The following is a 26,178-nucleotide window of genomic DNA, read 5'->3' as shown; positions in this document are numbered from 1 at the left end:
TGGATAGACTTCAATTTGCTCTCCTGTGTGATTTAGTTCATTTTTCCTCAGCCATCCCCAATAAAGCAAACAGAAATACTATCTGAATGGTAAAAATAAAAGGCAATTTTATTATTGTGGCCGGTATACCATCCACTGGTTCTAAAACTTTCAGTTTCAATCGGAGCATATAGATCCGTAAATGGATTTGTATGTATAGCCACTTCAGTCGTGCTCCTCCTTTCTCGAATGAGAAAAAAAAATATCTTCTTTTCGGGAATATGGTAAACCAGAAATTCTTATGCTTGTGATTCTTTATAATGCTACACTTAATTAATTACTTTATGATTTTATCTTTATTTTTACCAAAAATATTTATTATCAAATAAGGTAGGAAAGGAGATTTTTTAATAATCACAGAATAGTTAAGTATAAATTTTTGAACTATATGATAGAAAAGTGAATATTAGTTAACGCATAAGGTGACAAAGTAAAAATTACAAAACCACAGCCGGGAAAATTGAAGTTTATCTTAAAATTTTTTCTAGTTTTCACAAAAACTACTTAAGTAGGCCAAATAGGCAAATAGTTTAACAATTTTAGGTTTTTTTGTCTGGTGACTTGTAAATACAGTTTGATCTAGTTACGAATCTTCTATGCATAACATTAATCATTTAGTAGAATGGAACTTATAAAATTTTTTTCAAGCTAATAAACCCGATTAAGAGGTTATAGGCTTTACTCATAAGACTTCTTATTTAAAAAAAAGAAAAAGAAAAAGGTTTTTCTTATAATAAAATTAAGGACTATGTTGCAACAATTACCAAAAATTGAGAGATACTTTCTCTAAATTTGTATGTGCGGGAAAAAAGGACTACTCTATGAGTGTGTTTGGTTCGAAATCGTAATCGATATCGGACGGAATCAAAATGAGAATAAAGTGGAAACGGAATCGGAATTATTCATTATCTCATTCTGTTTGGTTCGCCATCTAAATCAGAATTGAAATGAACCATTCCCATTGTTGATGTTTGGTTCAGATAGATATCAGAAACGTAAACAAATTAATATGTCAATTTTATCTTTATAATATATTAGTTTAAATTCAAATTGAAAATTAAATATTAAAAATATAGGTCAAAATTTTAAAATGATGTCAAAATTTTAAATATAATTTTTTAAAAAATTAAAATTTGAAATTGAACGGATAATTCAAAATATAAAACTAAATTTCGATTTATTCAAATTCAAGCTTAAAATTATAATTTCAATTTCAATTTGAATCCATAATTTAATTTAAATTTTAAATAAAAATTTGAATAAAACTTTAGATTCTAAATCAAATTTAAATTTAAATTCAAATTTATAAATTAGATTCGAAATGTTTGATTGAATTTTAATTTTTATTTGAAGTTAAAAATAAAATTTAAATTTATAAATATAATTTTTAACTTAAACTTATATTTTAATTAAAAAATAAGCTTAAAAAATTAAGTTTAATCCGCGCTCAGATTCAATTTTCCAATCCAGCTTAGCTACTTAGGCCGGATTGAAAAGAAAGGCAATTAGGGGATTCGCATTCACCCAGAAATTAGAATCGGAATGAAAATCTGCATGCCAAACACGGAGAAATAATTTCGTCCATTCCGATTCCAATTCTAAGATGAAAGAGGGACGCACAAAACACGCCATAGAGGTTGAAAGAGGCATATTATGCTAATCCATTCATCAGTGTGTGCGCCTCACTGCATTGCATGGGGGATGTACGAATTAATGAATCGAGAATCCCTCTAGAAGTAATATTTTAGGTAAAGTTAAACCAGTCGCTCACTCGTCTCAGCTTTTGGCTTCCTCTCACGCATGATTCCAAACTCCCTCTTCGCGCGACCTCTCCAATGGGCCTCCTTTGGCGTCTCTCTCTCTCTCTCTCTCTCTCCACACAACATGTACACAAAACACACACAACCTTAATGCCAATTAATTTGTCATGGCCTCTCTTATTTTAGTGCTTTTAACTACAACCACATCTAACTATATATAAAGTATTTAGTTAATAAAAACATTCAGAAGATCTGTTTTGTTAGAAAGTTAAAATGTTGTATATATACTCTGATCTTGAAAATTAGAAGCTTTAATTCAAAACTGTTACTTAAAACTTAGTATTATAAAAAACTATCATAAATTATTTTTAAGATTCCCGCTCATGTGTGTATATAATAGATACAGTGGAGGTCAGATGAACCCTAATATCTGCACGAATATAAAATTAAACAATAAAAAAGTTAACAGACTTTTTGCGTAGACCATTAATAGATCGAAGATCAAATAGTATTTCATCGAATAACAATAAATCAAGCAAAAAAAACAATTAAAATAAGCTACCTCTCTCTCTCTCTCTCTCTCTCTCTCTCTCTCTCTCTCCACGTCAATTCGCAAGAGTCCATTACACTCAGCACATACATCAAGTAAATGGGTCCCCCACTCCCTCCTCCCTTCACCCCTTCCTATGTCGTTTTGTTGCCCTCCCCCACTTACAAATACCCCCCTTCTTGTCCCCCTTCTTCTCACTCCACCACACCACAACCCCAACAACTTAATTAAACAAATTAAATCAAACAAGAGTTAATTATGGAGTGCTCATCGAACCCCACTCCTCTTCTGCTTTGCCATCCTCCTTTGGACAACCTCGACAAAGAGAAGAGCACCGTAGACACCAATGGCAGCGTCGACCGAGTAATTGCGTTCGACCCCTCCGCGCTTCGCCACCAACGCAAGATCCCCGCGGCCTTCATCTGGCCGTCCATCGACGCCGCATCGACGGACGACGACGGCCTCGCCGTCCCTGCGGTGGACCTCAGCGGGTTCGCCGGCGGGGACGCGGCGGCGACGGCGCGCGCGGCGGCGCAGGTGCGCGCGGCGTGCGGGGCCCACGGGTTCTTCCACGTCATTGGCCACGGCGTGGACGCGTGCCTGGCACGTGACGCGCTGTCGTGCATGGCGGGGTTCTTCGCGCTCCCGCGCGCGCGCAAGCTGCGCGGGCGCGGGCGCGGGAGCCGGAGCGCCGGGAGCGCCATGTGGGGCTACGCGGGGGCCCACGCGGAGCGCTTCACGTGCATGCTCCCGTGGAAGGAGACGCTCTCGTTCGGGTACAGAGAACTGGGCGGCGACCGCGGCGTCGTTGACTACTTCACGTCGAACCTGGGCGAAGAGTTTGAGAGCATGGGGTACGTACGTACGTATAATATGGTATTAATTATATAAGTACGTACGCACGTACGTACGTACGTACCTAGTCATCATCATAACATACACGAGGGTACTATGGGAATAGAATAGAAATAAATTAAGATTCACCTCGCACGAGAGGTGGACAAATGTAGTAGGCGTAATGTACGGCTACAGCAGGTTCGTAGAGCAATGTCGCCTTCACATGTAGTTGGTGTATTGGCATTACATATGGCATACACTAATAAGTGAAAGTTTCAAACTATATATATACGTACTGGTGGCCTGGGAGGGTCCTCATAATTAATTAATTTAATCGCGCGATCTGTTTCTAATTAACTTAACCTCATGATCATGATCAGGTGGATTTACCAAAAGTATTGCAAAGCCATGAAGGACTTATCCCTCACAGTCATGGAACTACTAGCGGTAAGTTTGGGGGTGGAAAGATCACACTACAGGGATTTCTTTGAGGATAGCAGTTCCATAATGAGATTGAACTATTACCCACCATGTCAAGAGCCCGAGCTCACCTTAGGGACCGGACCGCATTGCGACCCGACCGCATTGACTATCCTGCACCAAGACGACGTCGGCGGGCTCGAGGTGTTCGCCGACGGCAGGTGGCGCCCGGTCCGGCCCGTTGACGGCGCGCTGGTCGTTAACATCGGGGACACCTTCATGGTATGTGATCAACGTTTCTTTTTCACTTTTTTGCGGTAGATTAATTAATTACTTGTACATATCTGCACAGAATGGCGTACGGAATATAGGTTGATTTTATAAATGCAGATATAAAAGCCATTGTGAGGGATGAATTGCATGCAGTAAGTCCTAAACTAGAGTTGTCGCCCCGGTTAGTGCGATAATATCCTATTTATTTGCAAATTAAGTTGATATCTCATTCATATATATATATATATATATATATAATAGTATATAGTACTCTATATATATAAAATGGCCCTATGGTTTTTTTAAAAGTATGCAAGTCATTGGTGGCTTATAATTTTTGGCCCTTGGTTTAAGAATGTGCAGTTAGGATGATGTGAGCCCTTAGGTTGAGCGGTGGTTGGTTGAATAGTATAATCTAACGGATAAAATGATCAAAAGGTAGAGATCTAACGGTAAAATATTACAAACATCAAGTGTTTTGTGGTCTTACAAGACACACATAGCCGGACTATATATATATATATATATATATATATATATATTATATATGATATAATTATATATAGCCAAGCTGGAATACTATTCATAGCAAAAAGTTTCTTTTTACTATCAAATTTTAATCCTTGAATAAGAAATTATAGATTAGAATAATATTAGTCTCTTAGGCTGCGTTTGGTTAGAAGTATATCCCAGAACAAGGCGGAATATCCCTCGTTGTCCCCAAACGTAATGCAAAATGGAACAACCCGTTGTTCCGGGCTTAACGGGTTGTTCCGGGAACAACGTTAAGATTGTTCTCCATGAAATGGAGAACAAGCCGGAATTTTTTTTTTTGTCTCTTTTTTCTTTTTATCCATTTATTTTTTTATACTTTATTTAATATTTCAAATAAATAAAATAATGCTCAAATTTAATAAAATAATACATATATATATAAATATTATTTTTATGACAATTATTTATACTTAAATTTATTATATTATATAAATTAATTAAATTTGATATATTTTTATTTATTAAGTTTATATCATTTAATTAATATTTAATTATTTTATTTTATATTAAGTATTATATACATAAATCATTTTTTCATATTATATATAATATATATATATATATAATATATATATATATATATATTATATATATATATATTATATATATATATAATATATATATATATATATATATATATATATTAATATGTATTGAAATTCATACTTAGATTTTTATTGATAATATATTTATACTTAAATTTTATTATATAATATAAATTAATTAAATTTGATATATTTTTTATTTTATTAAACTCTATCATTTATACTTTAATATTTAATTATATATATATTTTTTATTTGTATTAAAATTTATACTAATTATTAATTAAAAATATAGGGATATTGTTAGTATTATACTTTATTCATTAATATATTATGAATAAATTATAGAAAATAAATTATTACATAAAATAAATTATTATATATAATAAAATAATATATATTATTTTAAATTAGATTCTTACATAAAATATTATATTATAAATTACTATATAAAATAATTTTATAAATAATTTTATATAAAATATACTAATATAAATTAATTGTTTTATTTTTAAAAATACATTTAGACGTTGTTTTAGACTTTTTATCCAAACGCTATTAAGGATATCCTCTAGAATATCCTCGAATGCATCCAAACACAAATTTACAATTGTTCTATCTTGTACCAGAATATCCCCTGTTCTCGGGAACAACAAAAGTTGTTCTCCAAAATTTAGTTCTCCAACCAAACGCAGCCTTAAGATTGAGTGGTCCCCAATGAGTTATAATACTTAATCAATAGTTAAAAATGATGAAAGGAATTGATGCAAAGGCCAAAAACTTAATAGCAAATTAAAAAGACTTTTTACTATTAATAGTATTCTATTCCAACTCTATATATATAGTGCAAGATTTTTCAGATTAATAAGTCTTTCTCACCGACCGTCCCTAGCGCAAGTGGCAAAAGGGCTTGGTGGTTGGTATTCGAGACTCAAGTTCGAATTCTAGTTGATTCACATTTCCAGCTAAATTTAATAATTTCTAAATAAAATAAATAAAACAAGTAGCATGCTACCTTTCTCTCTCGAAGAAAAAAAAAAAAAAAAAAAAAAAAAAAAAATCCCCGCTGTGAGAAAATCATCTGTATTTGGCTCACAAGCAAAAGTTAAAAAAAATCTCCGTATCCAAGCGGTATGAGTTGGGATGCTTCTTTTGATTGGAAGGATACACAAAAAGACTTGGTAGACCGAGTCCACATAATAAATATCTTGAGAGGTAATTAAGACAATAGGTTTCTAACGAGGTAGCCCGTGAGAACGGGACAATAACTGAGGTTTTCTTTTCTTTTCTTTCCTTTTCTTTTCTTTTTTCTTTTTCTCTTCTGCAAAGTACAAGAATGTGGAGTTTTATGCATCGGTGGACCATTTAGTTTCGTTGGCTAGTTAGAGGATGAAAGAATACGCTGAGGTAGTGTTTTTGGTTGTCTTTGAAAGATAATTGAAAGGGTAAATTACACTTTTGGTCTATGAGGCGCGTGATGTTTTAATTTTTAAAACTTTAATTTTGTTTTCTCTATTTGCACACAAAAAATTAATAATAATTACAATAATTTGAGTTGTCCAGCAAAAGTTTAAGAATTAAACGGTATAGGATATGTTCAACTTGGCTAAATTTAAATGAGGATGGAACTTAAGCAAAGTGAAGCTTAAGTTTCTCTAGTAGCACCAACTGTCCCTAGTGCAAGTACCAAAATATATGGTGGTTGATATCCGAGGTCCAAAATTCGAATCCTAGTGATTCACATTTCCAGCTAATTTATTTTTTTTTTAAAAATAAACGAAACGGATAACATGTTATCTTTTTCTTTTAAAAAAAGTTTCTCTAGCAGCTGTTTGACTTGATGTAAGTCATTAGTCTGAAAAATATGGTTTTACGGTTTCATTATTTATTTTATAGAAATTTAATTATGCCATATTATTGTTTTTTCAATATCGTTAGTATATATTTTGTCATAAATCATCCAATTCTAATACTTCTAATATATTTAGATAAATTTTACACAAATAATTTACATAGATAATTTTTCAATGGTTCGTTAAAAAGTTGATGAAACAACTTCAGACCAATATTGAGTAAATGTAGGCGGCAAGGGGAATTCGTAACTGCAGTTGTAGTTACACACTTACGCCAAAAAAGAAAAAAAGAAAACAAAAAAAAGCTTCTTGTACAACTAAACAGAGTTATAGATCTTACACCCTCTATTTTAGGGTTGATAAAAACTCAAATAATTTTTAGTAAAAATTAAAATAAAAAAACTGATGTGGTAAGTTAAATATTAATAATTTTATAATAAAATAGGTGTAAAATATACACCTCACTTTCGAGTTTGCCAGTAGTATTGCTAAAAAAAAAAAAACATGAGAAGTTATTACTTATGGTGAGAGTTCACTTCAACCAAACATATCCTGAAATGACAGGGACAATTTTAGGTATATCACTCTAAAGTTATCAAAGTTGTGAATATGCAGGTGTTTGGCTTAGTTTTTGAAAAGTTATTTTTAGTCCGAAAATAATTTTTGGCACAATGAAGCGTTTGACAATTTTATTTTTAAAATCTAATTCTAATTTTAAAAATCAATTTTTTAATTTTCGAGGCCCATTGTGAATTCTGATTCTTTATTTTGAACTGAAAGTTTTAATTTTTATTTTCATTTTAGAATTAAATTTTATATTTCAATTCAAATTATAATTTTAAATTTTAAAGTTTAAAGTTGACTTTTTAAATTTTAAATTTAGATTTTAAATTTAGAATTTTACATTTTAAATTGTATATTTGAAATCTCAAATTTAAAATTTAGAATTCAAAACTTTAAATTTCAAATTTAAAATTTAAGATAAAATTTAAATTTTTGAAAATTTGAATATAAAATTATAAGTTAGCTTCATTAATTATTTTAGATGTAAAATTAGTTGGAAAAATAAAGTAATTAGGGTTTGAACTTGAAACTTCAAATATCAACCATCAAACGCGTAGCCGATTGTGTTAGATATGGTTGATTAACAAAATAAAATTGCACTGTATCAAAGGATAGTAAATAGAAGTTTTTGTTAAGATTTTTTTTCATAAGTTTAGGTCCACCTCGTGGCTAAAACCAAGCCAATTGAAAGCAGTTAGCAAGCCTTTTGCTTTATTTATTTTTCAAAAATAAATTTAATTAAAAATATAAAATAATAAATTTCGAGCATCAAATTCAAATGGTACCATTTGGTTCGGGTATAAGCAAAACTAGCTATTACATGGATAGGTACAAATATGGGAATAAGAAAAAAAGTATTTGGATGAAAATTAGGTTGTTTCCAGGGATAAGAAAAATAGCGTTTGGATAGATAATATGGAATAAAAAAATATTATATAGTTTTATATAGAAAATGAAGGTGTTGGTGGGATAGTTATAACCGGTTATTATAGATAACTGAGAACTACTGTTCTCAAATAAAAAATTAGTATTTAGATATAAAGGAGAATAAGGGCATATTTCTATTCCTATTCCCTAACCAAACACTGTAAAATTTTGAACAATATTATGTATGGTTGGTGGTGAGGTTTAATTTAGAGGGAGAGATGGGGCCATCTTTTTTTTAAACCCATTTCTCCTAGAGCTCTCTCTCTCTCTCTCTCTCTCTCTCTCTCTGTGTTTTACTCAATCTCTGTCCGTGAACCTTTATAACAATCCCCTTTGAAGCGATGAATATTATAAAACTAAAATTTAATTTTAAATTTAAATTTTTAATTTTTAATTTATAATTTAAATTTTATATTTTAAATTTAAATTTAAACTTATATTAATATTTTAAATTTATATTATAAATTAAAATTTTAATTTTTAATATATTTTTGCAAACTTAAAATTTTAAATTAAAATTAAAATTTTAAATTATTTTAAAAGTAAATTCAGTACAAAAATTATTATTTGCAAATATAAAATAATTTTGCTAAATAATTTTACAAAATTACTTCAAAAAATGGCATTCCATCTAAATTCAACCGAACTCTCTGCAGTTTTTAACCAAAATTAATTCTCCAAAACAAAATTAAATTTGTAAAAATTACTTTTTCAAAATTTAAGCCAAACAAGCCTTTTAATTATTATTACAAACACAATGGTTTTGTGTCTTACAAGCCAATAGCCGGACTATATATAATAATATATATCTATATATTATATATATATATATAATGATATATATAGCCAATCTGGAACTATTCATAAGAACCACAAAATTTCTTTTGTACTATCAAATATTTTAATCTTGAATAAGAATTATAGATTGAGAATATATATAGTCTCTACGGCTTGCGGTTTGTAGAAGTAATCAGAACAACGGCGGACATTATCCTCGTTGTCCCCAAACGTAATGCAAAAAAATGGAACAACTCCGTTGTTCCGGGCTTACGCCAGGTTTTCCGGGAACAACTGTCGTAAATTGTTTTTCTCCATGAAATGGAAGAACAAGCCCGGATTTTTTTTTTTTGTCTCTTTTTTTTTTTATGCCATTTATTTTTTTATACTTATTTAATATATTCAATAAATAAAAAATTGCTCAAATAGTAATAAATAATACATATGATTATATATAATATTATTTTATGAACAATATTATAAACTTAAATTTTATTATATATATAAATAATTAAATTACTATATTTTTATTTAATTAAGTTTAATTATTATAAAATTAATATTTAATTATTTTATTTTATATTAAGTATTATAAATACACTAAATCATTTTTTTCATATTATATATAATATATATATATATTATAATATACTAATATATATATATATTAATATATAATATTTATATATAGTATACTAATAATAGTAGATATATATATATAGATATATATATATGTATTGAAATTCATACTTAGATTTTTATTATGATATATATATTTATACTTAAATTTTATTTAGTATATAAATTAATTAAATTTGATAATCTTTTTATTTTATTAAACTCTATCATATTCATACTTAATATTAATTATATCATATATTTTTTATTGTATTAAAATTTATAACTAATTATTAATTTAAAATATAGGGATATTGTTATTATTAACTTGTATTATTAATAATTATTTGAATAATTATGAAATAAATTATTAATAAATAATATTATTATTAAATAAAAAAAAAATATATTATTAATTAGATTTTTACATAAAATATTAATTATAATTACTATATAATAACTTATTATAATTAATTTTATATAAAATATACTAATATACAATAATTTGTTTATTATTAAAAATACATTTAGACTTGTATTTTAAGATTTTTTATCCAAACGCTATTAAGATAAATCTCGACTAAATATCCTCGAAGCATCAAACAAATTTACAATTGTTCATATCTTGTACCAGACATATCCCCTGTTACTCGGGAACAACAGAAAAGTTGTTCGTCCAAAATTAGTTCTCCCCAACAAACCAAGCCTTAAGGAATTGGAAGTGCTGGTCCCCATGAGGTTATAATACTTAAATCAAGTTAAAAATGATGAAAGGAATTGATGCAAGGCCAAAAATCTAATAAGCAAATAAAAAGACTTTTAACTATTAACTTAGTTTGCTATTCCAACTTAGTATATAATAGTGCAAGATTTTTCAGATTAATAAGTCTTTCTCACCGACCGCCCTGCGCAAGTGCAAAAGGGCTTGTGTGGTATGTATTCGAGACTCAGTTCGAATTCTAGTTGATTCACATTTCCATAGTAATTTAATATTTCAAATAAAAAATAAAAACAAGTAGCATGCTACCTTTCTCTCTCTCGAAGAAAAAAAAAAAAAAAAAAAAAAAAAAAAAATCTCCGTATCCAGCGGTATGGTTGGATGCTTCTTTTGATGAGAGATTACACAAAAAACTTGGTAGACCGAGTCCACATAATAATATATTGAGAGTATAATATACAAATAGGTTTCTAACAGAGGTACCGTGAGAACGGACAATAACTGAGGTTTTCTTTTCTTTCTCTTTCTTTCTTTTTTTTCTTTTTCTCTTCTGCAAAGTACAAGAAGTGGAGTTTTATGCATCGGTGACCATTTAGTTTCGTTGGCTAATTAGAGGATGAAGAATACCTGAGGTAGTGTTTTTGGTTGTCTTTGAAAAGATAATTGAAAGGGTAAATACACTTTTGTCTATGAGGCGCGATGTGTTTAATTTTAAAATTTAATTTTTTTCTCTATTGCACACAAAAATTAATAATAATTACAATAATTTGTATTGTCCACAAAGTTTAAGAATAAGGGTGGTTGGTTGAATAGTATAATCTAACGGATAAAAATGATCAAAGACAGAGATCTAATGGTAAAAAATTTACAAGCATTAAGTACTTGGTACTTTTACAAGCACCATAGTCGGACTCTCTCTCTCTCTCTCTCTCTCTCTCTATATATATATATATAGCTAGAATTAATTCTTCTAAAAGCACCAATCCATTTGTGCTTTTAGGCTTCTAGCTCAACTTTCTCTCTCTCTATATATATATATAGAAAGAGGGAGAGAGTGAAGTTATTATGCTATGGAAAATATAGAGGATCTGGTGCTTTTGACTTTTTGACTCTTAGATAAACCATCTTGATCATTTCCAATATTTGGATTAATATTATTATCCTTAAAGAACCTCTCAACCGCCTCTACTCAATCCTGGAGGACCGCAATCATCACAACCATACAATTCTTGATCTAAGGGTCAAAAAGTCGAAAGTATCAAATCTTCTATACTTCCGATAGCATAGTAGCTCTACTATATATATACTTTCGAAAATATAGCAGCTCTACACTATATTGTATATAGGCTAGGGCTACTATATTCTTATGAGTATAATCTTTTTTTTACTCATAAATATTCGGTCGTTGGATGAAACAATATACGGTTAGGATAATAGTAGTCCCCGATTAGGATGATAGTGATCCCATAGGATTGAGTTGGTAGTTGGTTAAATAGTATGATCTAACGGATAAAAATGATTAAATGGATAAATTTAACGGCCGAAAATTTATAAGTATAAAATGGTCTATACTAATACAGGTATAGTAGTCGGACTAATATATATATATATATATATATATATATATATATATATATATGTATTCTCCAAATCCAACACTACAAGTACGCCAAATGATGCCTCATACATTGTTTGAGAAGTGCCTATTTGTATACTACAATATCGTATTCTATAGCAAATAAAAATTTATTGGAGATGGTCTTTAAAATGAAACTGTTCTATCTACTATTCATTACGTGTATGGTGCTACTCTTAAAGCCGCATGAATGGCCACTCAAATAATCTCATGTTAAAAACTGTCTTCATTAAATCTTTGTATTTAATTGGTGTTACTCTCAAGTTGCAATGCTTCTCAAAAGAATAATTATTGTGCATGATGCTCAATTCTCAGTGCCTTAAAAAAAAGAAAAACAATTAACTATGGATCAAACTGAAGTGTTAATTATTATTAATTGCTAAATGCAAAAAACGTCCTCTACGGAGGTGTGCTATATCCTGGGCATTGGCCACTGTACATGAAAGCTCCCCATCAAAAGGTGTCGTTAGGTATCCTATGTTCCAAATATCTGGAATTAATATGAAATATATTTTTGTACTCTAACTTTTTCTCTTTTTTTTTTTTTNCTCTCTCTCTCTCTCTCTCTCTCTCTCTCTCTCTCTCTCTCTCTATATATATATATATATATATATATATATATATATATATATATGTAAACTCCAAATAAACTCCAAACTATGCAAATTTAGTCCTAAAGGTTGACTGCCATAATGGTTAATTTTTCACCATTAGAAGTGCTATTCCCTTGTAAATAATATTTTTTGCACAAACATATAATTTATAATTTAAAATCCAAGTAGAATGATTTGAAAGTCGGTATAAAATCGTAAGAAATAAAAATAATTCTAAATATACATTAGATTTTTTATTTAAGGTAAAATTGTTATCTTATAAAGGAAGAAAATTAAGTTTAACCGCTCAACTGGAGGAAAGAGAAATATTAGTGAACTATACAACTTTAGAGAAACGTATATTTAATAATTAAAAGTTTGTAACAATACATATACAATTTTATTATTTTGCAAGGATGCATATGCAATTAATTCAGAATAAAAAGTTTTTAGAGAACAAATTACAACGACGAGATAGTACGGCGGGAACTTTTCCAGATTGAACAACAAGCGACTAAAATTAGGGCAATCCAATTATTTTTTCCCTTTTTTTTGTTCGTACCTAATGTCACTAATCAATGTCGACTGTAATCTAAAATTAGTGCAGTTCATATTATCTTAGTTAGTTAATTTGTGAATTATTCACGAATTATTTACGAACTATTAAAATTTTGAATAAAACTGTCCGTATACGATTTATATATTCTCAAAATATCGGAATAATAGGTGAATTTTTGGATTAGATTTATTATTCGCAAATAATTTGCGTATGTTGAACTATTCGGCTAAAAAAACGTGCAAATTTTGTTGGATAAATTTTTTTTTCTGAATTATTGCTGAGCTATTCCTGAATTATTAAAAAATTTTATAAACTTTCGAAATATGTGGATGGTGAAAAAGATGAAGATGAAGACGACAATAAAATTTGCTATTACTTTTTTTACTTAATCTATTTTATTTTGTAGCTCTCTTTTTTATATTCTTAAGAATTTATAACTATCTATGCTAGTAGCATAAATCTAGAAAAAAAAAAGAGCTTAGTTTAATAGCCAAATTTTTTATCTCAGATTGTTAATTGGTGAACGTACATATAATATCCATATAAATCGCGTATTCCAATAATTAGCGAATCCTTTTTTTAAGTCGTATGTTTCGACGTATTTAAAAATTGAAATACGAATTTTATTCGAATTATATCCGTACCGAATTTTTTTCGAATCCGAATTACCTAATTATACATATTACTCAAAATTTTTATTCTTATATATATATATATATATATATATATATATATATATATATCCTACGACGTTGCGCAGGCACTATGCAATGGTAGGTACAAGAGCTGCCTGCACCGCGCGGTGGTGAACCGGCAGCAGGAGCGACGGTCGCTGGCCTTCTTTCTGTGCCCGCAGGAGGATCGGGTGGTCAGACCGCCCTCCGGCAACTTGGGGGCGCCCAGACTGTACCCGGACTTCACCTGGGCTGAATTTTTGGGCTTCACCCAGCGCCAGTACCGGGTCGACGCACGCACCCTCCAGGCCTTCACCGAATGGCTCGGCCAAAGCCCCAGTTAATTCCCCCTCCATTTTCAGCCAACAAACCCAACCTTAATATATAATGCATGCTTCTCTCATATTCAGGTTTCAAATCATTCGGAACGAATTAAGGGTGGGTTTCTGGTAAATATTTATATGTTAATGTCACTTTCCCATGTCAATTAACTTTTTTATTTTTGCGCTTTTAATTCCTCTGTACATAAATAAGTATATATTAATTAAAGGAAAATATTACAAAAGTTTGTAGCTCTCTCTACATGCAGTATAACATTTGCCGTGTACAACATCTCCATAGAAATACTAATCTGTAACATCTCCATTTGTAGCTCTCTCTACAGTATAATATTTGCCGTGTACAACATCTCCATAAAAATATTACAAAAGTCTTCTACAAACTAAATTATTGGGTACAACATCTATTAGAAAGGTCCAGCATATCCATAGAAATACTAATCTGTAACTTATGTGTAAATTTTAAATTTTAAATTTTAACTTTTGAAATTAAATTTTAAATTTCAAATTTTGAATTTCAAATTTCAAATCTTAAATTTTATATCTTAAATTTTAAATTTGAAATTCAAAATTTAAATTAAAGATTGGAAAATTAAAAATTAAATTTAGATTTAAAAATTCAAATTTTTAAATTTAAAATTTTATAATTTCAAATTTATTTTTTTTTTGTACAAATTTGAGATTTAAAAATTATACTTTGAATTCAAATTTAAAAATTTAATTTTAAATTCAAATTTTAAATTATTTTAAAATAAAATTTAGTAAAAATATTAATATATGCAAGCAACAAAAATTTTTTGCCAAACAGCTTTACAAAATCACTTCAGAAAAATCTGTTTTACCTAAACTCAGCCAAACACTCTACAGCTTTTCACCAAAATCAATTCTTCAAATCAAAATCACTTCTGCAGAAATCACTTTTTCAGAAGCTAAGCCAAACAGGCCCTACACGTCTATATACACCATCAACTTGGTTAAAAGAAATATCTATATAGCTGCACTAGAAAGAATAAAGAATAAAATCGATAAAGAATGAAAACATTGTTAAGCACCTATCCTTCTTCACTATCCTAATATTCAATCAATTGTCTTTACTGCTTCTGGAGGACTCTCAAATCACGATCAGCAAGACAATCTTCATAAGTATTTTCATGTGCATCGTAGTGCTTTTTCTTAAGATCATATTTGAAGTTCTTTCATTTCTTTCCAAGAGCTTTCATAATCAATGGCCGATTGTCATCTCCAAGATTATATTTTAACCATGTAAGAAACTCACAAATTTGTTTACTTATATATATTTAGATATTAAAAACATAAAGACAAACCAACTAATAAATTGATACCTTAACAATATTCCACTATCTTTTTATTGTCCAAAGGCATATGCCTCCAATCCTTATATGTCAATGGTGTATCTTTTCCATTTTTAGCAGCAGCGCCTAAGAAGTTTGTAAATCACGCAGCTTCATCACCAGTAGGCCTATCAAATTTATTAAAGGATAGTACCAATAGATCAATGTCACGTCTAACCCATATTTTATGCATGCGAATAAGATCTCTCCTATTCCTTGACTTTTTAGAACAATATATTCCCAAATAATCATAAAAGATAGCTAAGAAATAAATATTCAATAGTGATCAATTGATTTTCTAAACAATATTCATAATGTTTGATGAATGAATACCCATATTTTCTTTAGATTGCTTATCATCAGACCTAAACAGGTTGTCATTATCTATATCCAAATCAAAATAATTCTCATGAAGGTAACCTCCAGATTCCCTTAATGGTATATTGCCTTAAGGGGCTTCTTTGCTACACACGGCCGAGAGTGAGCGGTGCTGGCTAGGGAAGGTGAGGCCCGGCAAGAGGGGCGCCGAGGAGGCGGTGGCCAGCGGTTGGGAATAATGACAGTGTAGGATCAATAGATCTTGCCAAGTTCCTTTACTATCATACTCCAGTTAGACCGGGGCTCCAGAAGGGCTTGGGATAGAGGGGTGGTACAAGAGAACGTCGCCGAAGGTCTAGAAAGACGGCAGTGACGGTTTAGGGTGGCACAGCCGAGCTGAAAGGCACGTGAGAGAGAGAGAGAGAGAGAGAGAGAGAGAGAGAGAGAGAGAGCGAGCTTGGTACAGTGAGAAATCCGCTAGCTAAGGCAGAGTAGTTGAAAGCTAGGGAGGCATCGGCGACGGTGACGGGGTGGTGGGTAGCGGCTGGGGGTGAAGAGAGAAAGAGGGAAGAGAAAAAGGTACCTAGTTTCTCAAATATATACACATTCTGTAAAATTATATTTTAGTCCCTATGATTTTGAATTTCATACTCAAAACCTCTTGGTGTGTATATTTTGCATAGTAGAACCTTCAATAAAATTTCTTGCAATTTAGCACATAAAATGTTGTGCTTTTTGCCAATAAACCAGTAATTTATCGGTTCTACATACACATACCACCAAGCTCTTCTAGAAACTTGAAAAAAAATGATATCAGATTCGACTAAGGGCTACCAAATAATAATTATGATCAATATGAGTAGGTGGGACTTTATCGGAATAGACATGGTCTATTCCGTCAAAATTAACAAGAATTTGAATATGTGGCCGGCCCAACTGAAGTAAAATATAAATGTTAAAGGATCAAAGTGCAAAAAGATAAGGTTAAAACTAAAATGAGAAACACAAAACGGTTAGAGACCAATAATGTAGTTAACTTTTCTTTTTTTCTTGTGATGTTGTACATGCATTATTGTTTTTTTTTTAGAGATAGGTAGCACGCTACCATCGGGTCAACGGTCCCTAGCTTTCTTTCTCTATCCACAAATGGATTGGTGGTCCGGCTACCGCCCAGCATTCTTGTTGGATTGTTGGGGCTAACCACCACGTACTCTAAACGCTCAACTTAAGAAGTGTTCATAAATTTCGATTATGACTCAGTCCAATCAGGTTTCCACACAAAGCAAAATGCTAACCTTTCTAAATCAACAATTTTTCTCCTCGCCCAACATATGCACAAATTGGTAGCATACGTAAATCAAATTTGTACCCTGACTTTGATATTACTCGTTCGTTGGTATTAGCTACAATTCCAAAAGATTGAATTATTAGAAAGAGGTCAACCTATTCACTTAAAGCATCCAAACACATAGCGCCAATGGGTTTCGAATCCAATCAGACCCAACTCCACCTCCGCCATTAGGTAAAATACTGATATCTTTAAGCCAACAAATATATCCAAACCTATTATTGGCAGATATGCGCTTATTGAAGCTACTCACTGTTTATTAGCTAAATATGGCTTAATTCAATAAATGTAATCCGCTTAAATTAATATTGAGTTCTTAATAGTACTTTCTTATCCTCATCTTGTGTGTACATAAATGTATGTGTATTAATCAACAAAAAAATAAAAAAAAAGGATCTTCTGCTTATGTGTCCCTAACATGTATTGAAAATTTTTAAATTTTTTCCTCAATATCCAAAATACACTTCTAAAGCCCAATCCCATCGGCAATCTAAAGAAAATCAGGATATTTAAAGAAATTTTTAAATGTAATAGTATATATTTTGATCATTCAATGATAAATAAGATTTTTTTAAAAGTTATGAAGAACATATTGGATATTACCTAATTATAAAATTCGTATCTTTCTACAAGCCATCTACAAACTAATTCATTGAGTAGGGATTGTATGTGAACTAGTACTAAACCCATGCACTGCGGCGAGTAAAAGGAGCAGAAAGTAAAATATTAATTACTGCTTTCATTTTATGTTTTGATTTCCTCAGACAAATTAAAATCTTGATTAAAACATTAACAACTTTTCATAGATAAAGACTAATTAAGATCTGGTCATACCAAACTCACATGCAAGTTTGTTCTTCTTTGGATATAAAGAAGTTCTTTTGTTCGCAAGCTACCAAATTCCTTTGCAATTAATATCCAAGTAATTACAAAAAATGTGGATACTTAATTCAGTACATTTTAACAATAAATGCCTATGTATCTTGATGAAATGAAAGAGCTATATATATATATGGAAATTGTAAACGACAAAATAAAACAGAACCTAATAACTACCCAAAAAGACACTTTAGGTAGACATATACTTAATTTGCTTTTTAAGTAACTATTTATGCAAAGTGTAATATTCAAATTAATTTGTAAGATTGCATGTCATATCCATGCAGATTTTGTCATGTTAATTAATACGACCACAATTGTAGCTAAATGTGATCATGCTTGTCCTATTTGTTTACCAGTTTTTGATCGTGATGATGACATTAATTAATGTTCAGCCCACGCAGACACTAACCAATTTTGAAAACCTTAATAAATGACAAACTTTGAAGGCAAAGCAAATCTCATGGTCACTTCATTGAACTTAGGGTGTGTTTGGTTCTACGTAAAATTATGAAAAAAGAAAAAATCAGTAAAAAAAAAATTTCGGAGAAAAATAAATTTTACACTCTCCAGCATTTGGTTTGTAGGAAAAAAAAAAGTAATTTTTTAGCCCTAATATCAAAAATGCCTCCATAAAAATTGAAATATCATAAGTAACCCTCTAAAAGAGAAAAACTTTTAAAAGTAATCTTCAAAATGGCAAAAAATATCTATTTCAGATAAACGGTAAGTAATTTTATCCCTGTCGTCGTTACTCTCTTAAAATGTATACTAACCCTAATAAATTATTTATTTATAAATTATTTATAAGCATCCTTTTAAGTTTACAAATGACCTAAATTATTTATAAACATCCTTTTAAGTTTACAAATGACCTAAATTTGGAATTTTTTTTTTGTAAATTAAAAAAATATATACTAACCCAAATAAGTAGAGCTTAAAAAAAACTCTAAAAATAAAAATAAATTTGAAAAAACCAAGCAAAAAAGTTATTTATATCATGAACCGGCTCATTAAAATAAGATTAAACTGTTTATTCAAAACATAACCTGAAAATACATACACGATATGAGCTGACTTGTTTGAACTATAGCGCAAGCTTTTGCACTTTATCATCTCATGTTTCGAAAAGTTTTACTTAAAAAATAAAATTGCATCAGTTTTATTTTTTTCTCAACAAAAGAAATTTCACTTATTACTCTATTTTCTATCTTATTTTTTCATATAAATATGTTGTTAAATAAGATAGCAAAATACTATATTCTACAAAATCATGGTAAAGTGTCATATTTTATATACCGCACAGTAGTAAAATGCAGTATTTTATGACTTTGAACTTTGAACTTTGAATTTCACTAATTATCGTTTGTACAATATAATACTTTATTACCTTATATATATTTAGTGACATATATTACGATGAAATAAAAGAAAATTCATAAAATATCAAAATAACACATTTTAAAGAAGGGTTGGCAAAGTGCAAATGTACTAAATTGCAAAGTGAATGCTTGAAGTCTATCTTACATTTTACCAATATTAAAATTAAATAACTATACTTTTGTATGGAATTTTTCGTTAACATCTCAATATAAATATTCAATAGTTAAGGAGGAACAATTTTGAAATTTCTTTTGCTCTAAATGTCATCAATACTTGCGTAAATAATTTTAGAAGTTAAGAATAAAATAGACATTGCCACCACCATTATGATAGCCTAAATACTGTAGATTTCAAATGAAGTGACGGAAAGTATGTCACGCCTCGGGGTCCTTTTTTATAAAACCATTTGAATAACGGCTAATTTGAAGCCAATGGATTAGCAAAAAATGCCCCAGGTTTTTTTTTTTTTTTTCTAAAATCTTGACACAAGGGATGACAGACATGCCATAAATATAGAAAATTCACTGCCCACGTGTATAAAATCTTTCCTGTATTTGTACGGCGTCTCACATAGTACAAGTCACAACTACATCCATTCACAACTGTACATTCACAAGATTCACAACATTCCACAACTATTAGTTAAAAATATTTTCCACCTAGAAACTCATTTTTGAAATACTAAAATTATGAAAAGCTGAGAAAATCTTTTTAAAGCTGTCTCCTACACGAAAATCTTTTATTTTCTTTGAAAACGAGTTACCATGAGGGGTAGAAAATTATTTTTATAAATACACAGTGTTTACAAAACAGATTTATTTAATATTCCAAACCATACCATAATTAAAGTAAAATCAGAACAAAACCAAATAAACCTAAATTGAACCATATAAATAGTCTAGATTATTTATCAACAGAAAAGCGGTATAGTTTAGAACCGAAATATCACCAGGACAGGACCTTTATCGCTCACTAGTTACGTCCTCACGTCTCGTCCTGACTCGTGCCTCCAAAATCACCTAAAATGGAGGGGAAGTGAGAAACCAACAAGGGTCTCCCAATAGGTACCGCAAACAGACGAGGGCGAGTGTACTTACTGATAACCAAAAGTATAACTATGAAAGGTAATACAATAGTAAGGTAAAAGATGAAGCAAGATACATGTACAACTACCACTACTATAGGTAAAATGTATCAACCGAACAACAGTCCCAAAGTACCCAATCCAAATCCACCGTGTCAGTCTAAACACCTCAGACAAGTGTCACTCCGCTCTATATGGCATATAACCCTAGCATAAAATCCTAGGCTCACAGATCGGAAGTCCGACCACATTTTCGAAAAAGAACACTGTTGTGGTAGGCAAACCGCTGGTGTACGTGAAATACGTACGAGCAATAGTGATCGATGCAAATATGATCAATAGCCGTCGGCAAGTAGCCAACAATCAAACTCCTCAGGGTATACCGACCGGATAGGTCATCAAACAATGAAAGTCACAGAACCGACCAACTAGGTCACAACAGATATCACAATCTACAGGTATAGTAAACAACCGCTCTAGTTCTAGATCACAATAAACGAATATAAAAATAACTAAGTAGAGCAATAAGTAATAGGGTCGTATGGTGTCAGGCTCAACAATCACAAGTAATTCAAGAAATATAGAAAAAGAGAGTGGAGGGAACATCACCGAGCATGCACCACTAGACCGACTTCGAATCGAAGTACCCACTTGTATCTCTGTCGCGTCTATCTCTATGATGTGCAAGATCATCTACCGGATATAAGGGTCCATAGAGTTAGAGTCCAACCACTAACTCAAAACACAACATTCACAATCCCCACAATTTCCCATGGAGTCGGTTTTCCAAAAATCAATCATCGTAACTCGCCGAAAGTTTTGAAAATCACACTGGGACGCCGTCGGGACCTACGAAGTGTCCCGAAACTAACCGACTCATGCCACGAGTCGCCCGCCGGTTTGGGTGTCCCAGCAGCAAACACTAGATCTCACGTCGAAATGATTATCCTCGAATACTCGTTTCGATCTGGGTTCCCGAAAGTGTCAAATTTGACACCGGAGTTCTCCACCGTTCACCCGTCATCTCCAAACACTCGAGACGATGTAGGTAGCCAGCCAACATGGCTCAGCAGCAAAACCTACAGTATTCTAATAACGTTGGGTGAAATTGAAACCGAAATCGCATTCCGCCGGCGAATTTTGCCGAAAAACAAACAAAATCGATATTCGGTCTCCCCGAAAGGCTTCGGACTTTGGACGATCAGTCCAAAGGTCACCAAAGGTCACCTACAGCAACCCACAGTGCAACAGTTGCACAAAAGCCCAAGTACAATCTAATATTTGCTATATATACAAGTAATTAGAGAAGATTAAGGCCGTTACCCCGATCTGAGCACTTCGGGGGTTAGTCGAGGCACAGAATACAGGTCTCGTCAAGGCGAAGGCCGTGCTCGCTGTCCGGAGCACAGCAAATCACTGTGAAGTGTGTGGGAGCAAGCCGAAGATCTACAAGGAGTGCGCACTGGGAGCGACAAAGCCAAACTCGATGATTCGGGCTTTGCTGACAGCAAATCAAGTGAGCACTGTGATCAGCGCTATCCAGGGATCAGCATGCTCACCTCCAGAGATGTCGGATTAGCCCCGGGTCGCCGGAACAGTGAGAACACAAGGAAAAAGTCGTAATCGAGCAGGCTGGGAGCAAAAGGGCCAAGCCCGGCCGACGACGGCTCGGTGGCGGGTGCATCGGTGGCAGGGAAGTGTGGCCGACGAGGGAGGTCGACGAACGTGCTAGCCGGCAGTGGGACGTGGCTGTGGCGGCGCGGGACAAAGCTGAGCCCACATGAGTGAGCTAGGGCTTAGGCTCTTTTCTCCGGCCACGGCGACAGCCGAGATCATCGGGGAAAGGTGTCACACCCCAATAATCCCACATCGGATAGGAATGGAGATGTGATTGGGTATATAAGAGACTTAGACACTAGTAATAATAACTGGGCTTAAGCATTTTGGGCCGGTAGGTTGGGCCTAATGAGTTATTGTTGCTACTGGGCTGGGTCGTTACATTTGGTATCAGAACTAATCACCAACCGGAAATGTGTGATGAGTCTCAGCTGAGTCAGGGTCTGAAAGACAAGATGATAGGCTATACCAGAGTCTATATGACAAGGTGACCGGCTATGCCAGGGTCTGGATGACAAAGCTAGCAAGACGAGTCTCACATCGCCTGGTGATCTTGGTCCGTGTGTGTGATTGGACTGACGAGGATGTCAGGGCCTTAACGGGGGGAGTCTGTCATACCCCAATAATCCCACATCGGATAGGAGTGAGGATGTGATTGGGTATATAAGAGACTTAGATGCTAGTAATAATAACTGGGCTTAAGCATTTTGTGCCGGTGGTTGGGCCCAACGAGTTATTGTTGCTAGTAGGCTCGGTCGTTACAAAAGGCTGCGGGCCTTCTCTGGAATCGAGCGGGAGAAGAAGAGATAGTTGATGGCGGTGGCGGAGGCGGAGTAGCTCGGCGCTACCGTACCTGTCCTAGATGGCTCAAACACAATAGCAGCTGCGGTGGTGGCACTTGATCGAGAATGGCTGCAGCCTGCGAGGGGAGGTCGCCGGAGGTCCGAGGTGGTGCCAGAGAGGGACCCGAGGATGGGGGTGCCTCCAGACCTGTCCTTCGCAGAGAAGAAGAAGATGGAGGTAATAGAGATGAAGAAGAGGAAGAAGATGATGGCAGTGGCGGCGGTTGGCTGGCCGAAGCACTGTAGCACCCTAAAGGTAATAAAAGAAGAGTTAAACGAACGTTACGAACACTAGTGAGCTCTAACATTAACCGTCTCAAGCAAAATGGTGAAAACTCACCTATAGTGTGGAAAATGCCTTCCAAATCCCAAATGAGGGCAAGAACTCTTCAAAACCAACCTAAAGGAAGGTTCTAACTCAATCAATTGAGTTCCAAAAGCTTCAAATTCAAAATCTCCAAAATAAACCCTAAATCCACATTCTAGGGTTTCAATATCAAAAATCCTCCAAAACATGATCTAAAAGAGAGATCATGGGTACTCACCTCACAAGATACTCCAAACCAAGCTTGGAATCCACAAGGGTTGAAGGTTGATCCTCTATCAAGCTCCAAACACCAAGCCCAAAGCTTCTCCCATGGTGGAAGTAGCACCAAGAGGCACAAAAGAGCAAAAAGAAGTAATTAGACTTCAAAATCCAACCTAAAATGGAAGAAAAAGAAAGAGAGGGGAGGGAGGAGCTCCCTTACCTTCTCCTTAGCTGATCCAAGCTCACGGAGACCTAGAGGGGGCGTGGGGTACTTATAGGATAACTACAATTCCAAAAACACCCCTCAAAAAACAAGCAGACTGCATTCTGCACTATGTACCGGTACACGGGAAAGTGTACCGGTACAAAACCCTGTACGCACAAATTCGAGGCTCGGGTTGGCAAAAACACCCCATTTGTATCGGTACACTTCCGATGTTGTACCGGTACAACCACTTGTTCCGGTACAGCATCAATGTTGTACCGGTACACTTCTCTGTAGAGTATATGTAAGGAAGTGAATTCTCGAAATCCGAACGTTAGACTTCGCTCAGAATCGACTAATTGTCGAGTGGGTATGCTTCGGAAGAGCCGAAGATATCTAAAACCTAAAAAGTGCATTGCAATGGATCCTCGAGAGCAAGTTGTGCAAAAAAAAATCTGCACTTGGCAGAAATTGCTCTCAGGGATCGATCTCTGGCGGGAGAGATCGGTCCCCGTAAGCTAGAAGCGCGGCAGAAAACTCTACGCGCGATGTTTGCTCTCGAGGTCCGGTCCCTCGAGGGGGGACCGGTCCTTGAAGGTCTGGTCCCTCAAGCGAGGACCGGTCCCCGTACGCGCGACAAGCGAGAACAAGAAAAATTTGGCTAAGTCTTGAGAGTTCCACTCTCGGGGACCGGTCCCTGGTGGGCTGGTTCGCCGAGGGGATTTTACAGGGTCGTTCAGGCTGTTCCGGACTGTAGGGTGCCGTTGAGGTTGACGGTGGACCCGTATCGCCTTTTTGACGTCTGATTGTGCCGAGNAAATCGACCCCTTCTTGGTAATCGCGCGATTACGAGAGATCCGTCCGTCGGATTTGCAAACGGACTGCACCAGCGCTTCCGGCACCGCTAAACCATGGAAACCATGATTTTTGTTTCGCCTGAATTGATCGTAGATATGCAACAATTTCAGCCTCTCTTTGTCTCCACCAACAACCACAACATATATATATATATATATATATATATATATATATATATATATATATAAAATTTGTGATATAACCAAATTTATACGAACATTTATGATATTTTTGAAGTCTAGAGGGGTGTGAATGAAATTGAACCTAATTAATTACTTTGCAATTGTTTGGGGACCCAGCTGTAGATTAAGCTGTTGTTGGGTGCGGAGATTGGACGTGTGTGGGGGGACGTGACAAGCCCAGTTGGACCCATTGGTGCAAGTTGTTTTTTTTTTTTTTGGCGTTTTTGCATAAAATTTATTGGTTCAATCACCTTTTCGATTTTATAGATTCTGATCAGATATTTTAAAAATTGATGAAAATACTAATATTCACTCTTTTTTTTTTTTCTTTTTTTTCTCCTCCCAATTCTTCTCCCTCCTTCTGTGCCGCCCGCACGTCGCCGCCACGCTCCTCGACCAACCTCGCCAACATCTCGGCTGCCACCAATGGAAGTGGTGCAAGCTCATAAGTAGCACGGGCTGTAGAGGTAAGGGTGTGGGTAACCGCACAGTTCAATACGGTGAAGCGTGGCAGGATACTGAAGCTAAAGGAGAAGGGAGGAAAAGAAAGGAGGAGAAAGAATAGAAATGGGACATCAATATCCTCTCTTTTTTTTCTTTTCATTAAAAAGAATAAAATATTGTATATGTATTGCACTAGTTGATTATTACAACAGATCATATAAATAATATATAACATAATGTCAAATAGTATAACATATAGCCAAATAATATTTTTAATGTTGTCCTATTTAACAGAATATTGCACTATTTTATAATTTTTGGTACTTATTAAATAGTACAACGTATAGTCAAACAAAGTAATATTTTTATTCTCTTTAATGGGGAATAACAAATAAAGAAGGAAAAAAAAAAAGAGGAAGGAGGAGGAGGACACTGACATCCCCTTCCTCTCCCTCCTCCTCCACCGCCCGCATGTTGTTTTCGTCGCAACCTCGGCCTTCTCAATCATAGTTGTCACCTCCCGAGACCCGCCTATTTGGTCGGATTCGGGCCCGCTAACAAACCGCCGAACGGACAGTTTTTCCTGTACGTCCTAGGTGTCGCAATCAATACAAAGCGCGAGATTCCAACCAGGAACAGATTTCAAACAGAGATTGCATAAGGAAGTATCAAAAACATAGAACAACTAAGCTATTACAAGCATTCACATCACATGCTTTTTACATATTACATTTTCATTTTCTTTTCTTCCAAATACAATCAAGATTACACAAATAATGCTTTCCTTCTCTTTTCTACACCCCTAGGTAGGCTGACTCGGGGTACCGCTATCTCTGGTCTCAGTGATAGGGCGCTATCTACGAAGCTACGCTCTATCCTCGTGCCGCCGCGCCTCTCACGT

The 26,178-nt window shown here is 33.5% G+C and overlaps 1 protein-coding gene across 1 annotated transcript; it reads left to right on the top strand.

Annotated features, from left to right (window-relative positions):
- On the top strand, positions 2,561 to 14,442 carry LOC109718084 (gibberellin 20 oxidase 2-like). The gene is made up of 3 exons (XM_020244103.1): positions 2,561 to 3,203; positions 3,567 to 3,888; positions 13,985 to 14,442. The coding sequence occupies exons 1-3, from the start codon at positions 2,608 to 2,610 to the stop codon at positions 14,240 to 14,242; spliced, it is 1,176 nt and encodes a 391-aa protein (XP_020099692.1). The 5' UTR covers positions 2,561 to 2,607; the 3' UTR covers positions 14,243 to 14,442.

Source organism: Ananas comosus, linkage group 1, assembly GCF_001540865.1.
Source record: "Ananas comosus cultivar F153 linkage group 1, ASM154086v1, whole genome shotgun sequence".
NCBI lineage: Eukaryota > Viridiplantae > Streptophyta > Magnoliopsida > Poales > Bromeliaceae > Ananas > Ananas comosus.
This window is presented reverse-complemented; position numbering and strand designations above follow the sequence as displayed.

Bases quoted from the DNA above. Each gene is read 5' to 3' on its own strand.
- LOC109718084 (XM_020244103.1), top strand. From the start codon at position 2,608: ATGGAGTGCTCATCGAACCCCACTCCTCTTCTGCTTTGCCATCCTCCT. The intron at 3,204-3,566 runs GTACGTACGTAC...GATCATGATCAG, and splicing joins GAAGAGTTTGAGAGCATGGG to GTGGATTTACCAAAAGTATT. The intron at 3,889-13,984 runs GTATGTGATCAA...GACGTTGCGCAG, and splicing joins ACATCGGGGACACCTTCATG to GCACTATGCAATGGTAGGTA.